We start from the raw sequence: 18,657 nt of genomic DNA on the forward strand, positions 1-18,657 counted from the left end.
ACAAGTGGAAAAAATTAGAGCTCAAAGCATTAGTCAGACATATTCATTCATTCTAGAGGCAATTATAGGAGAAGGCAATGGCACCCCACTCCAGTACTCTTGCCTGGAAAATCCCATGGACGGAGGAGCTTGGTAGGCTGCAGTCCATGGGGTCGCTGAGTCGGACATGACTGAGCAACTTCCCTTTCACTTTCCACTTTCATGCATTGGAGAAGGAAATGGCAACCCACTCCAGTGTTCTTGCCTGGAGAATCCCAGGGACCGTGGAGCCTGGTGGGCTGCCGTCTATGGGGTCGCACAGAGTCAGACACGACTGAAGCGACTTAGCAGCAGCAGTAGCAGAAGCAATTACACTTAAAAAAAAAAAAAAAACCTACCTTTTTTTAAGTGCAATTTTAGGTTAACAGCAAAATCAAAGGGCTGGTACAGAGACTTCCCATATATTATTATTTCCTGCCCGCCCCGTGCGCCCCCGCCCCCCCCCCGCCGCCATGCATAGTCTCCTCCATCATCAACATCCTCCACTAGAGCGGTAGATTTGTTACAAGTGGTGGATTTACATGGACACATCATTATCACCTAAAGTCCATTGTTAACATCACCCTTACACTTTTTTTTTTTTCAAAAGAGAATAGTTTTATAGAAATATATTACATTTATAGCCATGGAAAAATATTCACAACATATTGTTTCGACAGCAAGTTAAAAACTGTTATCAGAATGATTCCAACGTTGCAAGACAAAATTCAGCTATGTACATAGTAAAGTCTAAATGGATGTATGTCACCATGTAACAGCAGATAGCCTGGATAGCACTGGAATTCACACAACGTAAGTAACCCTTTCAGTAGTTAAAACTGGTGAAGACGTCTGAGATTAACTCAGGACTCACTGATACTAAATTTTATTGTTTAATATTTTTCTGTAATTTACTGTATGAGTCTAAGATCTGAAAGTCCTAGCAATACAGAGTATACTGAGGTTCACAGCTTTACTTACCACAGTAAGTAACTTCCAACTACATTTTAGAGGGAAGTGTGATGAGGGTGTATCTTGAGATATAGTTGGATAAAAAGTTTCTTAAGAAAAAAGAAAGGACTGAACTGTTTGTTTTGTGATTCTAGGGGTTAAGAAAGTGAAATAGGAATTTGGCGGAGAAATTAAATTGGAAATCAGGAATTCTGTGCAATAGTCACCTCTAGACAACAATTTCGTATCGTGGAGAGGCGGCGGAGGCGAGACGAAGAGTAGTGGTAGGACAAGATGGAGGGAAATGGTCCTAATTGAGTCTTAAGGTCCCACTACCCCTCAGAGTTAGTTCTCTTTAAGTACAAGAGAATTCCCAGTCATCAGAAGCCCTCTCCTATACGGGAACAAGTGTTCTGATGGGTTTGTGTCTCCAGATGCTGTAAACAAAAGCGAAACCGGGCTCAGGCGAGGATGGCGCTCGCTCACTGGGGTGCTTGTGCACTCAGGACGCCTCAGGGTGCTGGGAACCTATGAAGTCACGACGGAAGACGCTGCGCTTGAAGGTCTAGAATTAGGACGTGCCGACTTGGCTCCACGTTAAAATAAAAAACAGAAGTAGTTCTAGGAATCTTTTGTAGAAATCATCGGCCTCCGCCAGGCCCCGCCTCTCCCGGGACGCCATCCAGAGGCCCCCAGAAGGACTCCAGGCCAGACGCTCCAGGACTCGGCAGCCAGAAGCGCCCCCGCCCACTGAAGCCACCCTAGCAGCCCGCCTAGGCAGCGCCAGAGCTGCACCCGCTCCCGAGCTGCACCGGCTCCTAGTGCGCAGGCGCAGGACGCTCGCCGCCGGCCTCGACCGGAGCCCTAGCGACCCTGCCCCCGCTTCAGCCCCAGCTGTGGGCAGTTTACTTTTGAACCGCGGCCCCGCGCTCTTTCTCATTGGCTGAGGCTACGCAATTGAAGGTTGCCGGGAGACTGCGCCTGCGTCCTGAGGCGCCCGAGCTCCGCCTCTTCTGAGCACCTGAAGGCTTCAGGGCGGAGGGCGGGGACGCCAAGCAGCCCTCAGCATCCGTCCGGAGGCCGTGCCGCTCTGCCGCTGCTAGTGGAGTTGCCCGGTTTCCCGTCCTCACGGTGAGTTTAAGGAGCTTTTCTTCGGTCCGACAAGGCGGCTGTGGGTCCCTCCTCTTTCCTTGTAGCCCAGGCTGGTGTACTGTGTGTGTCTGAGGCTTGGTAATTCAGAGGGCTGGCTTGGGTCCTGCGTCTCTTCCCTCTTGTCCCGGGTGAAGAGTTGGGGGAACCTTGTTTTCCCTCCCGCCGGGATGGAGCTGCATTTCCGTGAGAGACTAGGCCCTCTGTGGTGGGGTGGGGAAAGGGGCGGACTCCGCCGAGCTGGGCGACCTCTCGGGGGTCGGAGTGGGGGACGCCGAGGCGCGTGGGGAGAGAGGCCCGGAAGGATTTGTCGTAAACCTTCGAGAAAGGGAAGGTGAAGGAAGGGCCCTGGTGTTTTGAGCCCCTTCTCTGGCAGACGTTCTCACCGGAATTAACAGGGTAGGTGTTGTTATACCCATCTTACGGATGTGAAACGGCAGTTGTGAGAGGTGCTAGGTAAAACACCTCCCCGGACTCTGAGCATTTACGTGGCAGAACTGAGAGATGAACAGACGTACTGATGTGAAAAACCTAAATCAAGATTTGTGATCTTTAACTGGCATAACCTTTCACTCCTATGAGTGCTGCTTGCCTTCCAGTTAACACTCAGCTCTCCAGCATGACCATGAAGGTTTGCTCCGTCATCACCGTTGTTGCCTAATGTTTTCGAGATACTTGACTCTATAAAAAGAGGTCCTTTGTGACAGTTTATTTGGTCACAGATTGGTTGGGATTTTCAAGTTACAGTGATACCTGCTCCACAGCTATTGATCCTTGTCACTACTTTAAAAAACACACACACACAGTGAGGCACAGGGAAGGTAAGTATTAAAGATAGTGATACTTCCTAGGATGTCGTACTTAACTTTTTTTGAGAATGTGAATCTGGAACATTAAGATAAAATAATTTTATTTCAGAATAAGGATAAAAGAATCCGAAAAAGTTGAAGAAGATATATATTCAGTCTCCAAAGCAGAAAGTCAACTAAGTGGTAAGTTCTGGGAGATTGAGTGAATACCAAAGAGATTTTCAGTAAAATTTTAAACTGTAAGGTGATTTCAATTTTTGACTCTTTTTTTAAAAAAGGAGTGCATGTTGGTGGTATGTAAAATTCGAAGCATGTAGAAGGATCATAAAATGAAAAGCAAACAACTCTCTTATCTGACCTATACCTTAAAGTTAGTCACTGTTAACTTTTGTTTACCCTGCTGCTGGAAATTTTACAAGAATGTGTGCATCTTAATACAGACACACATGTTTAACACTTACAGATCTGCAAGTTGAATTTATTAAGTTGTTGGGGTACCTTTTTACCATGCATCTACATATTGTTGCTGCATTCCTTTTTTTTTTTTTTTTTTAAGGTTTTTTTTTTTTTTTTGGTGTGAACCTTTTTTATAAACTCTTGGTTGAATTTGTTATAATATTGCTTCTGTCTTATGTTTTGGGTTTTAGCTCCAGGGCATGTGAGATCTTAGCTCCTGGACCAAGGATCAAAACCAGCATCCCCTGTATTGGAAGGCAAAGTCTTAATCCCTGGACTGCCAGGGAAGGCCCTGCATTCCTTTTTTATTTATTTTTACTTTTAATTGGAGTGTAACTGCTTTATAATGTTGTGTTGGTTTCTGCCATACAACAGTGTGAATGAGCCATAAGTATGTGTGTAAATACACATACACACTCCCTCTTGATCCTTTCATTCCCCCACTGCATTTCTTTTTAATCACCAGGTAGCTGTAATTTGGGGCTTCCCTGGTGGCTCAGCTGTGGAGGGAGAAAAAGAAAAAAAGAGAGAAATCTGCCTGTAATGTAGGAGACACTGTTCAACCTTTGAGTCAGGAAGATCCCCTGGAGAAGGAAGTTGCAACCTGTACCAGTATTCTTGCCTGGGAAATCCCATGGACAGAGAAGCTTGGCAGGCTACAGTCCAAGGGGTGGTGAAAGAGTTGAACACAATTTAGTGACTAAACAACAATAACAGCAGCTATCCCTTAAAGTAAGGGACCATAGTTTAGCTATTCTGGCAAGATGAAATTTTGATCTTAGTTGATGTTAGTTTTAACGTTGCTTTTCAGCAAACATTGTTGAATTTTTTCCACCAAGTATGTATTTTCACTTTGAAAACTATTTCTTAAAAAGGCAAAGAAAATCTTAACTCCTCATATCAGTTGCTCATTAAATTGCATTAATGGGCTTCCCCTGGTGGCTCAAATGGTGAAGAATCTGCCTGCAATGCAGGAGACCTGGGTTTGATCACTGGGTTGGGAAGATCTCTTGAAAAAGGGAATGGCTACCCATTCCAGTATTCGTGCTTGGAGAATTCTGTGGACAGAGGAGCCTGGTCTTTTTTTAGTCTGAGGGAACAGGTTGATGTCACAATGCAGGAAAAGAGTACAAATGGGCAGAGTTAAAAATCAGATCTGACCACAGAAATTTTTTTGTTTTGTTTTGAATTAGGTGATCCTTCATTATTTTTGTACATTTCTTCTTCTTTTTTTTTAATCAGTTAGGGCCACAAAGATGTGAGACCCAGCTTGGGTGGTGGCACTTCTTGAATTTTCCCAGACCTATAGCTGACTCACTGTCTTAAGTCCTAGAGTAAGTCATCTAACTCTATAATGTAGCAAATTTCTCTTCAGAGGTGGTAAACTAATGAATGTTTTATAACCATTCATGTTTAGAGATGAAAGACAATAATGTATTGGGGAATTAAGGCTTTTAAAAAATAGTTTACACAGGAGAATGGTATTTTTGGTATGCCCAGTTCTCCGTCCTCTGTCAGTGCTGACCATACATAATAAGCTGGTTAGACACTGTGGAGACTCCATAGAAAATCAACTTTGTGGAGAGAGACTGCATAAAAACTTTAGAAGTTCAATTATGTGTTTGTTTTGACACTTAAGCACAAGAAATCTGAGAAATAATTTATAAGTAGATGATTTAGCTTCAGGTTTGTTTCTGAAAAGATTTCTTTTTTATATTTCTTGGTGACTTTTAAAAGGGAAGCAGGAAATCTTGAACTAAGTTATCAGTTTGTCCTTTGTCTCTTAGTCCCCGCTGGAGGAAAATAACATTTTACTTGGGTCGTTTTAATTTTTTTGCTTTTTAGAATTATAGAATAATAGAAATTGATTCCAAAATTAATTTGGCAGGGTTGAGCCTGGCTGAATAATAGGCAAGACACTTAAAAACATTTTTAAAGTTTTTTTTTTTATTGTTTTGAAACTTACATATAATTTACCATTTTAACCATTTTTAAGTGTATAGTCAGTGGCATTAAGTACATTTCACCTTGTTGTGCAGCCATCACCATCTATCTCCAGAACATTTTCATCTTCCCAAAGTGAAGCTGCACTCATTAAACAATAACTCTTCAACTCTCCTCCCTCTAGCCCCTGGCAACCACCATTTTACTTTGTCTTTGTAGACTGTGCTTATTGGCTTTTATATTATGTGCATTTTTCATGTCTATTGTGATCATACATTTTTTTCTCCATTGACCTAATTGAGTAATTTTCTGTTACTGAGTTAACTTTACATTTTCAGAAAGAACTGTATTTGGTTCTGTACTGTATTCTTTTAATGTGATCAGGATTTGTTTTTGCTAATACTGTGTTCAGGATTTTACATCTGTATTCATTTTTGTAATTGTTCTATTTTTAGTTTTGAGTTGTCTTTGTTAGGTTTTGCAGTTATGTTATACTATCCTCAAAACAGTTTGCAAACGTGCTATCTTGTATTCCTGAGCAGTAGTACAAGTAATTGTTTTTAACCACTTGGATGAACCCACCAGAGAAGCTTTCTCCCTTTCCCACCTTTTTTTTCCCAGACCCTTTTTTTTTTCCCCAGAGTAGCACTTTTCCAGCTTGTGAATTTCTCTCATGGTTTGGTTTATCTTCTCTGGTCAATTTTGATATTGGAACTGACAGTAAAGAATAGTTAATTTCTTGTAGACTTTCAAATATAGCATAGGTATTCTCTGTAATTTTGGCTTTTCCCATATTTGGCTTATTTCCTTTTTTTAATGCTAAACTTAGTACATTTGTTATTTCTTTCTTAATCCTCTTGTTTGCGTTGCATTGCACGCTTAGTCGCTCAGTCATGTCCAACTGTTTTGTGACTCAGTGGACAGTAGCCTGCCAGGCCCATCTGTCCATGAGATTCTCCAGGCAAGAATACTAGAATGGGTTGCCATTTCCTACTCCAGGGCATCTTCCCGACCCAGGGATCGAACCCCGGTGTCCTGCATTACAGGCAGATTCTTTACCATCTGAGCCACCAGGGAAGCCCCTATTGCTGCATAACCAATCCCACATTTTAGCTCTTAAAATTGAAAACAGTTCCCTTGGGTCAGGAATCTCGGAGCAGGTTAGCAGTCTGCTTCTGGCCTGTGGTCTCTCATGATGTGGCCCGTGATCTCTCATGATGGTGCAGTCATTGCCAGATTTTACTGGACCTGAAGTATCTGCTCATTATGTAGTTGCTTGAGTTTTCAGGTTCTTGGGGGTTGTTAGACTAAGGGTCTTAGTTTCTTGCCGCAGCGGTGGACCTTGGTCTGCTTGCAGCGTGGCATCCTCCTTCCCTTAGAGAGAGTGATCTAAGAGAGATGGAGAGAGCCAGAGCATTCCAGAAAGAAGCCTGGTCTTTTATTACAGAATCTTAAAGTTACATCTGCTGTATTGTTAAAAGGGAGTCACTAAGTCCAGCCCACGCTCAAGAGAAGGGAATTACAAAAGGATGTGACATCTAGGAGGTAGAGGTCCATCTTGGAAGCTTCCTATCATAGATAGCTAAAGGTTTGTTTATTTAAAGAGCCAGGCCTCGGGTTTATCAATTCTAACAGTTTTCTGTTTTCTAATTCACAGTTTTCTTCATGAGTTAGAATTGTTCTTTTCTTTTGCTTTTCCTAGGTTCATTTTCTTTTTTTCCCCCTAACTTTTTAAAAAAGATGAATCCTTTTTATATTACTTCTTTAGTTACTAAGGAATGAATTGCATCTTGGCTGGGTAGAGAATTCTTAGGTCATATCCTTTTCCTTCCTGACCCTTGTGGGTATTGACTGCTACATTGTCTTTTAACATTTCCAGTTGCTTTGGAGGTGTTCTGTTTATCTACTGCTGTGTAACAAATAGAAGGTTTGGATGCCTGATGTCCAGGATGACTTTTTCACTCACATGTCTGGCACTTCATTGCTCCTCCACTTGGCCTCATCAGCAGAGCAGGATAGAATTTTTACATAGCAAAGAGGCAGCAATCTGCTAGGCTACCTAAGGGTTATATCCAGAACTGTCTTACTGTCGCTCTGTATCCTATTGGTCAGAGCAGTCACACGTCTTGCCCAGATCTTTTTGAGGGGAGATTAGATTTCATCTCTTGAGAGAATACCAGCAAAGTCACATCTCAGAATAATATATCTGAGAAATAATTTTTGTGGCCATCTTTAGAAATTATAGTCTCCCAGAGAATTTTGAGATCATTATGTTTTTATTTTCCTTTTTTAAAAGTGTCTTTACTGCCTAGATGCATGTGAGATTGTCTTTATTTCTTTATTTAAAATTTTAACATTTTAAATTGCCTTTTAATTTGTTGAAAGTAAAAGAGAATTTAGGTTTATAATGGAAAACAGCAGCCTCCTGCCCTCATGTTCCCGAGTCTTGATTCCTGCTCTCCAGAAGCAGTCATTTCATTCCATTTAAATATTTCTTTTGGTATTGCTTCTATATTTCTAAATAATTGGCTTTTGATGGGATTTTGGTTTTTCATTTTTAGGTATGTATTGACTTCTTATAAGGGAAGATTAAGATAAATTCTTAAACACTGTTTCCTTCCCTATTCCCTCCTCTCAATATAACTTTCTCATTTTCTTAATTTGAGCTGTTACAACAAACCTACCTTAAACAGCAGTCATTGATTTCTTAAACAACAGTCATTGATTGCTTGCAGTTTTGTAGGCTTGTTAGTCCAGGATCATGACGCTGGCACAGTTCAGTTCTGGCCAGAGCTCTCTTCCTGCTGTGCCTTCACATGGCAGAGAGCAGAGACAGAGAGGGAGCAAGCTCTGCATCTCTTCCTTTAAGGGGCGCATCTCAGTCATGAGGGCTCAGCTGTCAAGACCTAATTACCTCTGCCTCATATATACTCTCACATTCAGGGTTAGGATTTTAGCATATGAATTTTCAGGAGACACATTCAATCCATAACAGTCATGCTTTTTGGTAAAATCAGTATTAATATTTATAATGTTATGATTAATGGGACAATTGAATTATATAATGTGCTATAATATTTCCTTTTTTCATGACTCCATCATTTTCTCTTACATTTAGTTTTCTCATTACCTCTCAGTATGTTCAGACACATGAAATATTGTCTGTTCCATTCATTTACTTAAAGACATTTCTTCTGGATTTCTGTCTTCTTCCTCTAGACTTTTTCTCTAGGCTTGCTGCACAGTTCTCTAGGATTCCATTTCACAGTTACTCTGGTGAGAATTCTTGTTTTTCTTGTCTTCCTGCAGTAGTTTTTTTTTTTTAAGAAATGGCAGGTAGTGGGTGTTTCAAAACCCAGGTAGTGGGTTTTGAGATCTCTTGTGTCAAACTATCTTTAGACTACTATCAAAATTTACTTTTTCTGGGTGTACAGTTTTAGGTTGGAAGCCATGTTTTCCTATTAAAGAATTGCTTCATTGTCTTTTAGTTTCCAGTGTTGTAGTTACACACAGCATAGCTAAATCCAAGATACTCATCCCAGAAAGTACTCATTGGAAAAGTTTGTTGCTCCTTTCCCCTCCTCAAGAGTCTAGACTGGTTATGGAAAATTCCTGGTACATAAAATTTCATACTAGTTTCTGAAAAAAAAAAAAAAAAAAAAATTTCATACTAGTTTCTGGAAGAACTAGCCCTTAAGCATGATAGCCACTTTAATCTTCTGTTTCTCAGGCAGCACCCAGAGTTAGGAAGTTCCTGACCTTACATATTAATAGTTATTTTCAATCAGGCTTACTTCTGTTAGCCAGTCTTCACTTCTCATGAATGTGTTGGCTAAAATCAGTTTTTCATAACAGCTAGAAGAGGGTAATTTGAGAGTAGATTTGGTGTCTGTATCTTCAAGTTATCTACACACTTCTGATTAAATTTTGTTAAAAATATATGCTGTTTGTTGTTGTTCAGTCACTAAGTCGTGTCGGACTCTTTGCGACCCCATGGACTGCAGCATGCCAGGATCATCTGTGTTCCACTGTCTCCTGGAGTTTGCTCAAATTCATGTCTTTTGAGTTGGTGTTGCTATCTAACCATCTCATCCTCTTTCGCCCCCTTTTTCTTTTGCCTTCAATCTTTCCCAACATCAGGGTCTTTTCCAATGAGTTGGCTCTTCACTTCAGGTGGCCAAAGTATTGGAGCTTCAGTTTCAGAATCAATCCTTCCAATGAATATTCAGGGTTGATATCCTTTAGGATTGATGGGCTTGATCTCCTTGTAATCCAAGGGACTCTCAAGAATCTTCTCCAGCACCATGATTTGAAAGCATCCATTCTTCAGCACTCAGTTGCCTTTATGGTCCAACTCTCATATCCATACATGACTACTGAAAAAACGATAACTTTGACTGTATGGACCTTTGTTGGTAAAGTGATGTCTCTGCTTTATAATACACTGTCTAGGTTTGTCTTGAGCTTTCCAGGTGGCTCAGTGGTGAATCTACCTGCCAATGCAGGAGGCTTGGATTTGATCCCTAGGTCGGGAAGATCCCCTGGAGGAGAGCATGGCAACCCACTTCAGTATTCTTGCCTGGATAATCCCATGGACAGAGGAGGGCTACAGTCCATGGGGTCGTAAAGAATCAGACGCGACTGAGTACGCATGCTTTGCAGTAGGTTTGTCATAACTTTCCTTCCAAGGAACAAGTGTCTTTTAATTTCATGGCTGCAGTCCCCATTCACAGTGATTTTGGAGCCAAGAAAATAAGATATGTCACTCCTTCCATGTTTTCCCCTTCTGTTTGACCAGATGCCATGATCTTCGTTTTGTTAATGTTGAGTTCCAAGCCAGCTTTTTCACACTCCCTTTTCACCCTCATCAAGAGGCTTTATGGTATCTCTTCACTTTTTGCCATTAGCATGGTATCATCTGCATATCTGAAGTTGTTGATATTTCTCCTGGCAGTCTTGATTCCAGCTTGTGTTTCATCTAGTCTGGCATTTTGCATGGTTTACTCTGCATATAAATTAAATAAGCAGGGTGACAATACCTAGTTGTACTACTTTCCCAATTTGGAACCCGTCAGTTCCATGTCTGGTTCTGACTGTTGCTTCCTGACCTGCACACAGGTTTCTCAGAAGACAGGTAAGGTGGTCTGGTATTCCCATCTCTTTAAGAATTTTCCAGTTTGTTGTGATTTACAAAGTTAAAGGCTTTAGCATAGTCAGTGAAGCAGAATTAGATGTTTTTCTGGAATTCTCTTGCTTTTCCCATTATCCAGTGGATGTTGGCAGTTTGATCTCTGGTCCCTCTGCCTTTTCTAAACCCAGCCTGTACATCTGGAAGTTCTCAGTTCACGTACTGTTGAAGCCTAGCTTGAAGGATTTTTGAGCATTACTGTGCTAGCATGTGAAATGAATGCAATCATATGGTAGTTAAAACATTCTTTGGCCTTGCCCTTCTTTGGGATTGAAATGAAAACTGACCTTTTCCAGTCCTGTGGCCACTGCTGAGTTTTCTAAATTTGCTGACATTTTGAGTGTGGCACTTTAACAGCATCATTTTTTAGGATTTTAAATAGCTCAGCTGGGGTTCCATCACCTCCACTAGCTTTCTTTATAGTAATGCTTTCTAAGGCCCACTTGACTTCACACTCAAAAGATATCTGGCTCTAGGTGAGCGACCACACCATTGTGGTTATCTGGGTCATTAAGGCCTTTTTTTGTATAGTTCTTCTGTGTATTCTTGCCATCTCTTCTTAATCTTTTCTGCTTCTGTTCGGTCCATACTATGTCTGTCCTTTATTGTGTCTATCCTTGCATGGAATATTCTCTTCATATCTCTCCTTTTCTTGAAGAGATCGCCAGTCTTTTTAATTCTGTTGTTTCCCTGTTTCTTTGCGTTGTTCTCTTAAGAAGGCCTTCTTCTGTCTCCTTGCTCTTCTATGGAGCTCTGCATTCAGTTGGTATATCTTTTCCTTTCTCCTTTGCCTGTCACTTTTCTTCTTTCCTCAGCTATTTGTAAAGTCTCCTTAGCAACCACTTTGCCTTTTTGCATTTCTTTTTCGGTGACTTCGGTCACTGCCTCCTGTACAGTGTTACGAACCTCCATCCATAGTTCTTCAGGCACCCTGTCTACCAGATCTGAGTCTACCTATTCGTCACCTCTACGGACTACCCTATAGCTCAAATGGTAAAGAATCTGCCTGTGAGGCAGGAGACCAGGGTTCGAACCCTGGGTTGGGAAGTTCCTCTGGAGAAGGGAATTGCAATCCACTCCAGTATTCTTGCCTGGAGAATTCCATGGACAGAGAAGCCTGGTGGGTAACAGTCTGTGGGGTCACAGAGTTGGACATGACTGAGTGACTAACACACTTCGTCACCTCCACTGTATAATCATGAGGGGTTTAATTTAGGTCATACTTGAATGTCTAGTGGTTTTCCTTACATTCTTCAGTTTAAGCCTGAATTTTACAAAAAGCAGCTGATGATCTGAGCCAGTGAGCTCCAGGTCTTGTTTTTGCTGACTGTATAGAGCTTTTCCCATTTAGTGATGTCCATGTGTAGAGTTGTCTCTTGGGTTGTTGGAAGAGGGTATTTGCTATGACCAACATGTTCTCTTGACAAAACTGTTAGCCTTTGCCCTGCTTCATTTTGTACTCCAAGGCCAAACTTGCCTGTTACTCCAGTTATCTCTTGATTTCTTCTTTTTATATTCCAGGCCCTATGATGTAAAGGACATCTTTTTTTGGTGTTAGTTCTAGAAAGTATTGTAGGTATTCTATATTTGCTATAGAAGTAACTTTTGAGACCAGGATATCTAATGCTTCCATTTTATGTAAGTTCAAGAGATGATATTTTCTTTACAGTATGGTTATTTTGAATATCCTCCTCCTGAAAAAAGTTGAACTTTTGGGATCCTTAAATGGGTTCCCAGGGAAAATGTTTTCTAACTTTTTAACGAGTATAGGATTTTGGAGGGAAAGATTGTGTTCAGTTTTAGGGTTACTTTTTGATACTTGCATTAAATAACTAATATTAAATCTAAATTGAATATATGTCCATTGTTTAAATTTTATTCCTTTGCAAAATGTTATTCTGTTTATTTCTTCATTATGAATTCTGACATCACTTAAATTGAAAAAACATTTTGTTTTTCTTGGGTGGTTTTTCAATTTCAGAGCTCTCTGTAGGTACAAGATAATCATAAAGACTTCCCAACATGTAGGCACTTGAATTCATCTGCAGTGAATAATGTCATCTTCTGTTCTGTTGCTCAGTTACTTTTGTTTCCTGGAATGCTTCACAGTTCAGGCTTATTAGTATCGCACATCTTGGCTCATTATAGTTCTTAATGTTGTTAGTCTGAACGGCGTATTTTGTTTTCAGATGTATTCTTGATAGAACGTCTCCTAAGCAGAAATTTTGCTGTTTTAAAATAGAAGAACCCTAAAACTAAGGTCTGACATTTTATTAGCATTGGTCTCTAATGGGGCAGGGTTTACTCAGCCAGTGAGTGAGCGCCTGTTGTCAGGTTCTGCACGTAGACACAATGCCTGCACTTACTGCAGGCTTGTATTCTAATGTATAGAAAAAGGTGATAAAATCTTTTATTATTATTTTTGTTTGTTTTTTTGCTATGCCACGCAACTTGCATGATCTTAGTTCCCCAACTAGGTGTCAAACATGGGCCTTGGCAGTGAGAGCACCAAGTCCTAACCACTGGACCACCAGGGAATCCCCACAAGTCTTTTAAATAAAGTCCATCTAAGTGCTAGAAAGTAGAAGTGCAGTGTTCAGTGAGATTAACAGGGGACCAAATCTGGGGAAGGAGGTGGCACTCAAGTTCAGGCTTGAAGGAGTTTGGTTTTGCACGTGGTGAAGATGGGGCACATAGAACTATAAAGATTGAAGAGGTTTTTATGTTTATTAAAAGTACAGTTATTTGTAGATGTTGTTTATTGAAACTTGTAACAGTTTTTATAGAGGAGGCTTTGGTAAGCTTTAGATTTTACAAGAATGGCACTTGGAAGGCTTGTTGGAAATAACCAGTAATAGCTTGCCAAGAAGTGAAGTCACTTACGTCAGAGAAGATCTCTGAACTGTTGCTGGATTTCTTTCCTAAAGGAAAGACGACTGACGGTGTTCTTAGCACTGACGCTCTGGTGTCAGTGATTCATAATCACCGCCAACACTTCATCCTTCAAACTTTATTGCCAGGACCAATTCAGAAATGTGTTCCCTTTCCCAATCTTCCAATTAACATTACTTTAGAATATTACACTGTGCTGATTCAGGGCTTTAAGCACATACACTAGTATTCTAATTCAAGAACCTGAAAAATTTATAGAACAGTTAGAAATTTAGTAACTTACTTTAGAAACTGTGGTTGAGTCAACTGGGAATATGAGTTGAAGAAAGTAATTTTGCTAAGAATCAACTTGTTATTTAATAGTTTTAACTATTCATCAGTTGTGTATAGTTTTGATTTTGGCATCTTAGAATGTAAAAAGTTGCTCAGACTATTTATAATCATTAAGTAGACTTCCAACAGAACACCCCAAAGTAACTCTTAAAGGTTATCAATAATCAGTTATTAGGAATTAAATTATATAGAAAATTATTTTAGAAATCCTCTTGTAAATGACAAGTGCAATATATTAAGTTTGTAGGTTAACACTTAAAACTTTATATGTGTGCATATGTCTTTGTTATGTGTAGAATTAAAATACTTTTTTCTCTCGACAGGAAATGCACAATTTTGAGGATGAGTTAACATGTCCCATTTGTTACAGTATTTTTGAAGATCCTCGTGTACTACCATGCTCTCATACATTTTGTAGAAATTGTTTGGAAAATGTGCTACAGGCAACTGGTAACTTTTATATATGGAGACCTTTACGCATTCCACTCAAGTGCCCTAACTGCAGAAGTATTATTGAAATTGCTCCAAGTGGTATTGAATCTTTACCCGTTAATTTTGCATTAAGGGCTATTATTGAAAAGTACCAGCAAGAAGACCATCCAGATATCATCACCTGCCCTGAGCATTACAGGCAGCCCTTAAATGTTTACTGTCTCCTGGATAAAAAATTAGTTTGTGGTCATTGCCTTACCATAGGTCAACATCATGGTCATCCTATAGACGACCTTCAGAGTGCCTATATGAAAGAAAAGGACACCCCTCAGAAACTGCTTGAACAGTTAACTGACACACACTGGACAGATCTTACTTGTCTTATTGAAAAGCTGGAAGAACAAAAATTTCATTCAGAGAAAATGGTCCAAGGTGATAAGGAAGTTGTTCTCCAATATTTTAAGGAGCTTAGTGATACATTAGAACAGAAAAAAAAAATTTTCCTAACAGCTCTTTGTGATGTTGGCAATCTGATTAATCAAGAATATACTCCACAAATTGAAAGAATGAAAGAAATAAGAGAGCAGCAGCTTGAATTAGTGACACTGACAACATCTTTACAAGAAGAGTCTCCACTTAAATTTCTTGAAAAAGTTGACGATGTCCGTCAACGTGTGCAGATCTTGAAACAAAGACCACTTCCTAAGGTCCAACCTGTTGAAATTTACCCTCGAGTAAGCCAAGTATTGAAAGAAGATTGGAGCAGAACAGAAATTGGACAAATTAAGAAACTTCTCATTCCTGAAATGAAGATCTCTTCAAAAAGGATTCCCTGTGCCTGGCCTGATAAAGAGGAAAAAGTTGAATTTTTTAAGATTCTAAACATTGTTATAGTTACACTAATTTCAGTGATACTGATGCTGATCCTCTTTTTTAACCAACACATAATAACCTTTTTAAATGAAATCACTTCAATATGTTTTTCTGAAGTCTCTCTCTCTGTTTACCAAAGTTTATCTAAGAATGTGCACAGTTTAAAGAATATACTATGTCACCCTGTGTATTTACTGAAGGAATTCATGTGGAAAATAATTTCTCATTGAACATTCTAATCTGGATTATTTAAGTAGGCTTATTCTGTACAGCAGAGGCTAATGACCGTCGCTAGAGGAATATAGGGGCAGCTTGGATAAATAGCAAGCTAAAGTTTGTTAGAATTGCAACAAAAATAATCCCTTTCATGCTTCTGTTGAATACAAAACGTGTCATCAGAAGTTAGAAATGAGACAGAATGTCTGGTTTTCTGAAAACCAGAACAAAATCTAGTGATTACTTAAGTATTAATACATTATCCCATTTTTATCGGTTTGTAAGGTTGACTTACTGTTTTAACATTCTCATACCAGTAGTGTTTTAGCATTATATACTGCAGTGTGGTTGGCTTTGCAGTTTTGTATATAGTTTTTAATTAAAAGATGTCAAAATCCCGAAAGATATAGACACTTTTGAATGGGCAAATAAAGATGGTGAGAAGAGGTTTTATATTTAAGTAGCTAATTCAAAGTGATAGGGGATTGCTTATGTTAAAGATATGTTTGATCAAATGTACCTGATCCACACATTAGTGTGTTTTAGATTTAAGAGCCTATAGTTTCTGTAACATTCATTCCTAATAAAACTGTTGCTTTTGGAACTCTAAAGTGTTTTTAGGGACAAAACAGTAACATTTCCTAGCACTTACTGTCCTATGATTTGTGTACATTTATTTTAGGATTGTATTGATATTTGACTTTTGTGTAGTCTTTGTCTTATTATTCATATCAGTTCTTGGGAAATATTGATATGTCCCACCCTCATTATGTTTGGATGGCATCATGTTAACTATATGTCTTTAAAATTGTCTTAAATTTCCTAAGTCTCTTATGCTAATGCCAAAGCACCACTAATTTGATGTTATTTTCTTGAATTGTAAGGGGCGTCTGCCTAGTTACCTAAGTCAGATCCCTTTGATGTAGTTCCCTTTTTGTTAACAAGGACTGAATTGTGGTCCTGGTAGGACTGCTGACACTTTTGTCCATGCAACCCTAAGTACAGGCTCACTTGCCCAAATTCCAAGTTGGCTGTAGTTTTAGACAGCGTGGTTAGGAGCTGACGGCCCGTGGTCCTACAGGCGGCTGTAATCAGGGCACCAGTTCCAGAATATCCTAAGACTTAGACCTTATCTGCTGAGAACAAGTCTGAACACTAAAGATGGCTGGCTATACTCAGTTCATGATCAGAATATCAAAATAGCACAACTATTGTTGTTGTGTGGCAAAGAACATTTGTGTGGGCAAGAGAATGTTGTGTGGGCAAAGAACATTTGGAGGTAGAAGATGTGTATACAGCTACACACCAAATGAAGACTGGAGTTGCACTGACTTGATTAAAGTTAAAACACAGAAATGCCACATACTTTTTGCAATACATACAATTAATCTCACATTTCTGAAATAAGTATTAATCCTTGCTTTTTTGTGTGTTAGGAAATAGACACAAAATTGTCCAAAGCCATTTATTTAGTATGAGACCCATATATTTTTTTAAGAGTTCACCTGTTGTGTTACCTTTAAAGAATTTAAACCAAGATTTTTACTAGGGTTTCTAACATGTCTATGAATCACAGCTAGAAATGGAAACATTTTAGGTTTGACATCCATTTTTAATAACTTGCCAATTTTTAGTAAATAATACTTTTACATAAATTTTATGTAGGCTGCATGAATAATCCAATATACAAATAGCTGACTTTTCCATGCTCTTCTGTTTTGTATTTTTGAGGATGAGATTATAAATTTAAAGTATATAATCTTGAAGTATTTCTAAGTTTTTATGTGTAACAAAAGTTTACATTGTAATAAACTCATTTGGATCTTTGCATTGAGTGGCTTAATAAGGTGCTGAAACTCAGAGGTGGTTGCCTTGGAATTTTCTTATGGGCTATGGGCATTATCTACTTTAACTTTTTAAAAGCACTACACTTATCTATTAGTTATGAAAATAGAAAAATATTAAATTCATCTCTGTTCTCACCAATGAAAAGACCTTGATTATACTGATAATTTTTTCTAGTTACCTTTCCCTTGTATAATCTTGACTTTATAAACAAATGACCATACTTGAATTTTAGATCTTCCTTTATTTAAGTCCATGCTAATGTATTTACATCTTACTGATTATGATACAGACTGTCTTTGTTGGGTTTTAGTACCTAAACAATAATGCACTATGAATAACAAGGTTATTTTGAATTTTAATTCTCAGGCTCTCTATCTAGATACTGAATAGCTTAGACCAGACTTCTGATTCAATACCAGGATTTTTTCTGAAAATGAAGTGGTTGCCATCTTATTTCCAGTAGTATATTCTTGAGCTAATGCAGTGTAACACAATAACAAGAAAGCCTTTTACAACTTGATGGACAAACAGTACTGCAACCTAATTTCCATTTATACAAAAGAAATTAATCCTTATACACTTAAATCATTCTTTTTCTGAAGCAACTATAGTGGGTATTTTTCTTTTTCAACCCACTCAAGTTATTTCAGACATTTGCTGGCCCTTTCACAAGTGTTTAAACAGTCAAGCACATTAGTTTAAGAATGTATAATATTCAAATTCTCACTCTTACAATTCAGAATGACTGGTTTAACATGATTTAGTTTACAACTGTACTGTTCATCAAGAATGTACTTTTAACTCTGCAGGTAGCACTGTGGAACTAAGGGGAAGTTATCTGACTGTCCAGGCATCTTATTTTCTCCATAGTTTGCCATTTACAAAATTGTCAGATTCTTAAAATCTCCTAGAAACAGGCATATAGAGAATATTTTATTAAACTTGTAACATCTCTTAATTAAGAGCATAAAACAGAAACTATGATACAATTTAAGAATAGGTATTTTACATAATTTATATCCTTTACAAATAGAAAGGAAATACAATATGTTGAATCTATGGTAAGATTTTGAAAAATCTTCAGATTAAGCAAGTTTAGCAAAGTCCTTTAGATGCAATTTCTTTTGGGTTTACTGCAACACTTTTTGTTATATTGTATGTCTTGTAAATTCCAATAAGTCTATCTGAAATCTCAAACATATTATTTCGAAGAGAAATTATTATGAACTGGGCATTTTTTGTTTGTTCCTAAAGAGAAAAAACAGAATTAGAAAAATTATACATGTAAATGTATGAATCATAATAAAGATCTAACTTTACTTCCCTAAAATATTTCTTAGGCAATAAATTGAACATGACATTGATAATTAACATGAAAAAGAATGACAACATGGATAATTCATGAGATAGTATCTGGGTTAGAGAACAACTCAGGTATTTGGAAGGATAGTTGCCTAGTAGAAGTCTTCTAGTAGAAAAAAGATCTGGGAAAAGAAAGAAGTTCTATCTGTGTTTCTGCTACTAATTTACATTTATATTTTACTTTAC

The 18,657-nt window shown here is 38.6% G+C and overlaps 2 protein-coding genes across 6 annotated transcripts in view; one reads left to right on the top strand and one right to left on the bottom strand.

Annotated features, from left to right (window-relative positions):
- Positions 1-1,928: 1,928 nt before the first annotated feature.
- TRIM59 (tripartite motif containing 59) lies at positions 1,929-17,088 on the top strand. 2 transcript variants are annotated; one of them, XM_043473884.1, is made up of 3 exons: positions 1,929-2,100; positions 3,037-3,110; positions 14,064-17,088. In XM_043473884.1, the coding sequence occupies exon 3, from the start codon at positions 14,067-14,069 to the stop codon at positions 15,273-15,275; it is 1,209 nt and encodes a 402-aa protein (XP_043329819.1). In that variant the 5' UTR covers positions 1,929-2,100; positions 3,037-3,110; positions 14,064-14,066; the 3' UTR covers positions 15,276-17,088. The 2 variants fall into 2 exon arrangements, with proteins under 2 accessions (XP_043329819.1, XP_043329820.1); XM_043473885.1 differs by lacking the exon at positions 3,037-3,110.
- A 242-nt stretch (positions 17,089-17,330) lies between these two features.
- SMC4 (structural maintenance of chromosomes 4) overlaps positions 17,331-18,657 on the bottom strand; it is a 32,714-nt gene continuing 31,387 nt past the window's right edge. For all 4 annotated transcript variants that reach the window (XM_043473876.1, XM_043473875.1, XM_043473878.1 and 1 more), the window contains one exon: positions 17,331-18,357. In XM_043473876.1, coding sequence (XP_043329811.1) covers positions 18,205-18,357 — 153 coding nt within the window. In that variant the 3' untranslated portion in view covers positions 17,331-18,204. The remainder of the gene's footprint in view (positions 18,358-18,657) is intronic.

The sequence above is a fragment of the Cervus canadensis genome, chromosome 7 (genome assembly GCF_019320065.1).
Source record: "Cervus canadensis isolate Bull #8, Minnesota chromosome 7, ASM1932006v1, whole genome shotgun sequence".
In the NCBI taxonomy this organism is placed as follows: Eukaryota; Metazoa; Chordata; class Mammalia; order Artiodactyla; family Cervidae; genus Cervus; species Cervus canadensis.

Excerpts from the sequence above, each read along its gene's own strand:
- TRIM59 (XM_043473884.1), top strand. The coding sequence starts at position 14,067 with ATGCACAATTTTGAGGATGAGTTAACATGTCCCATTTGTTACAGTATT.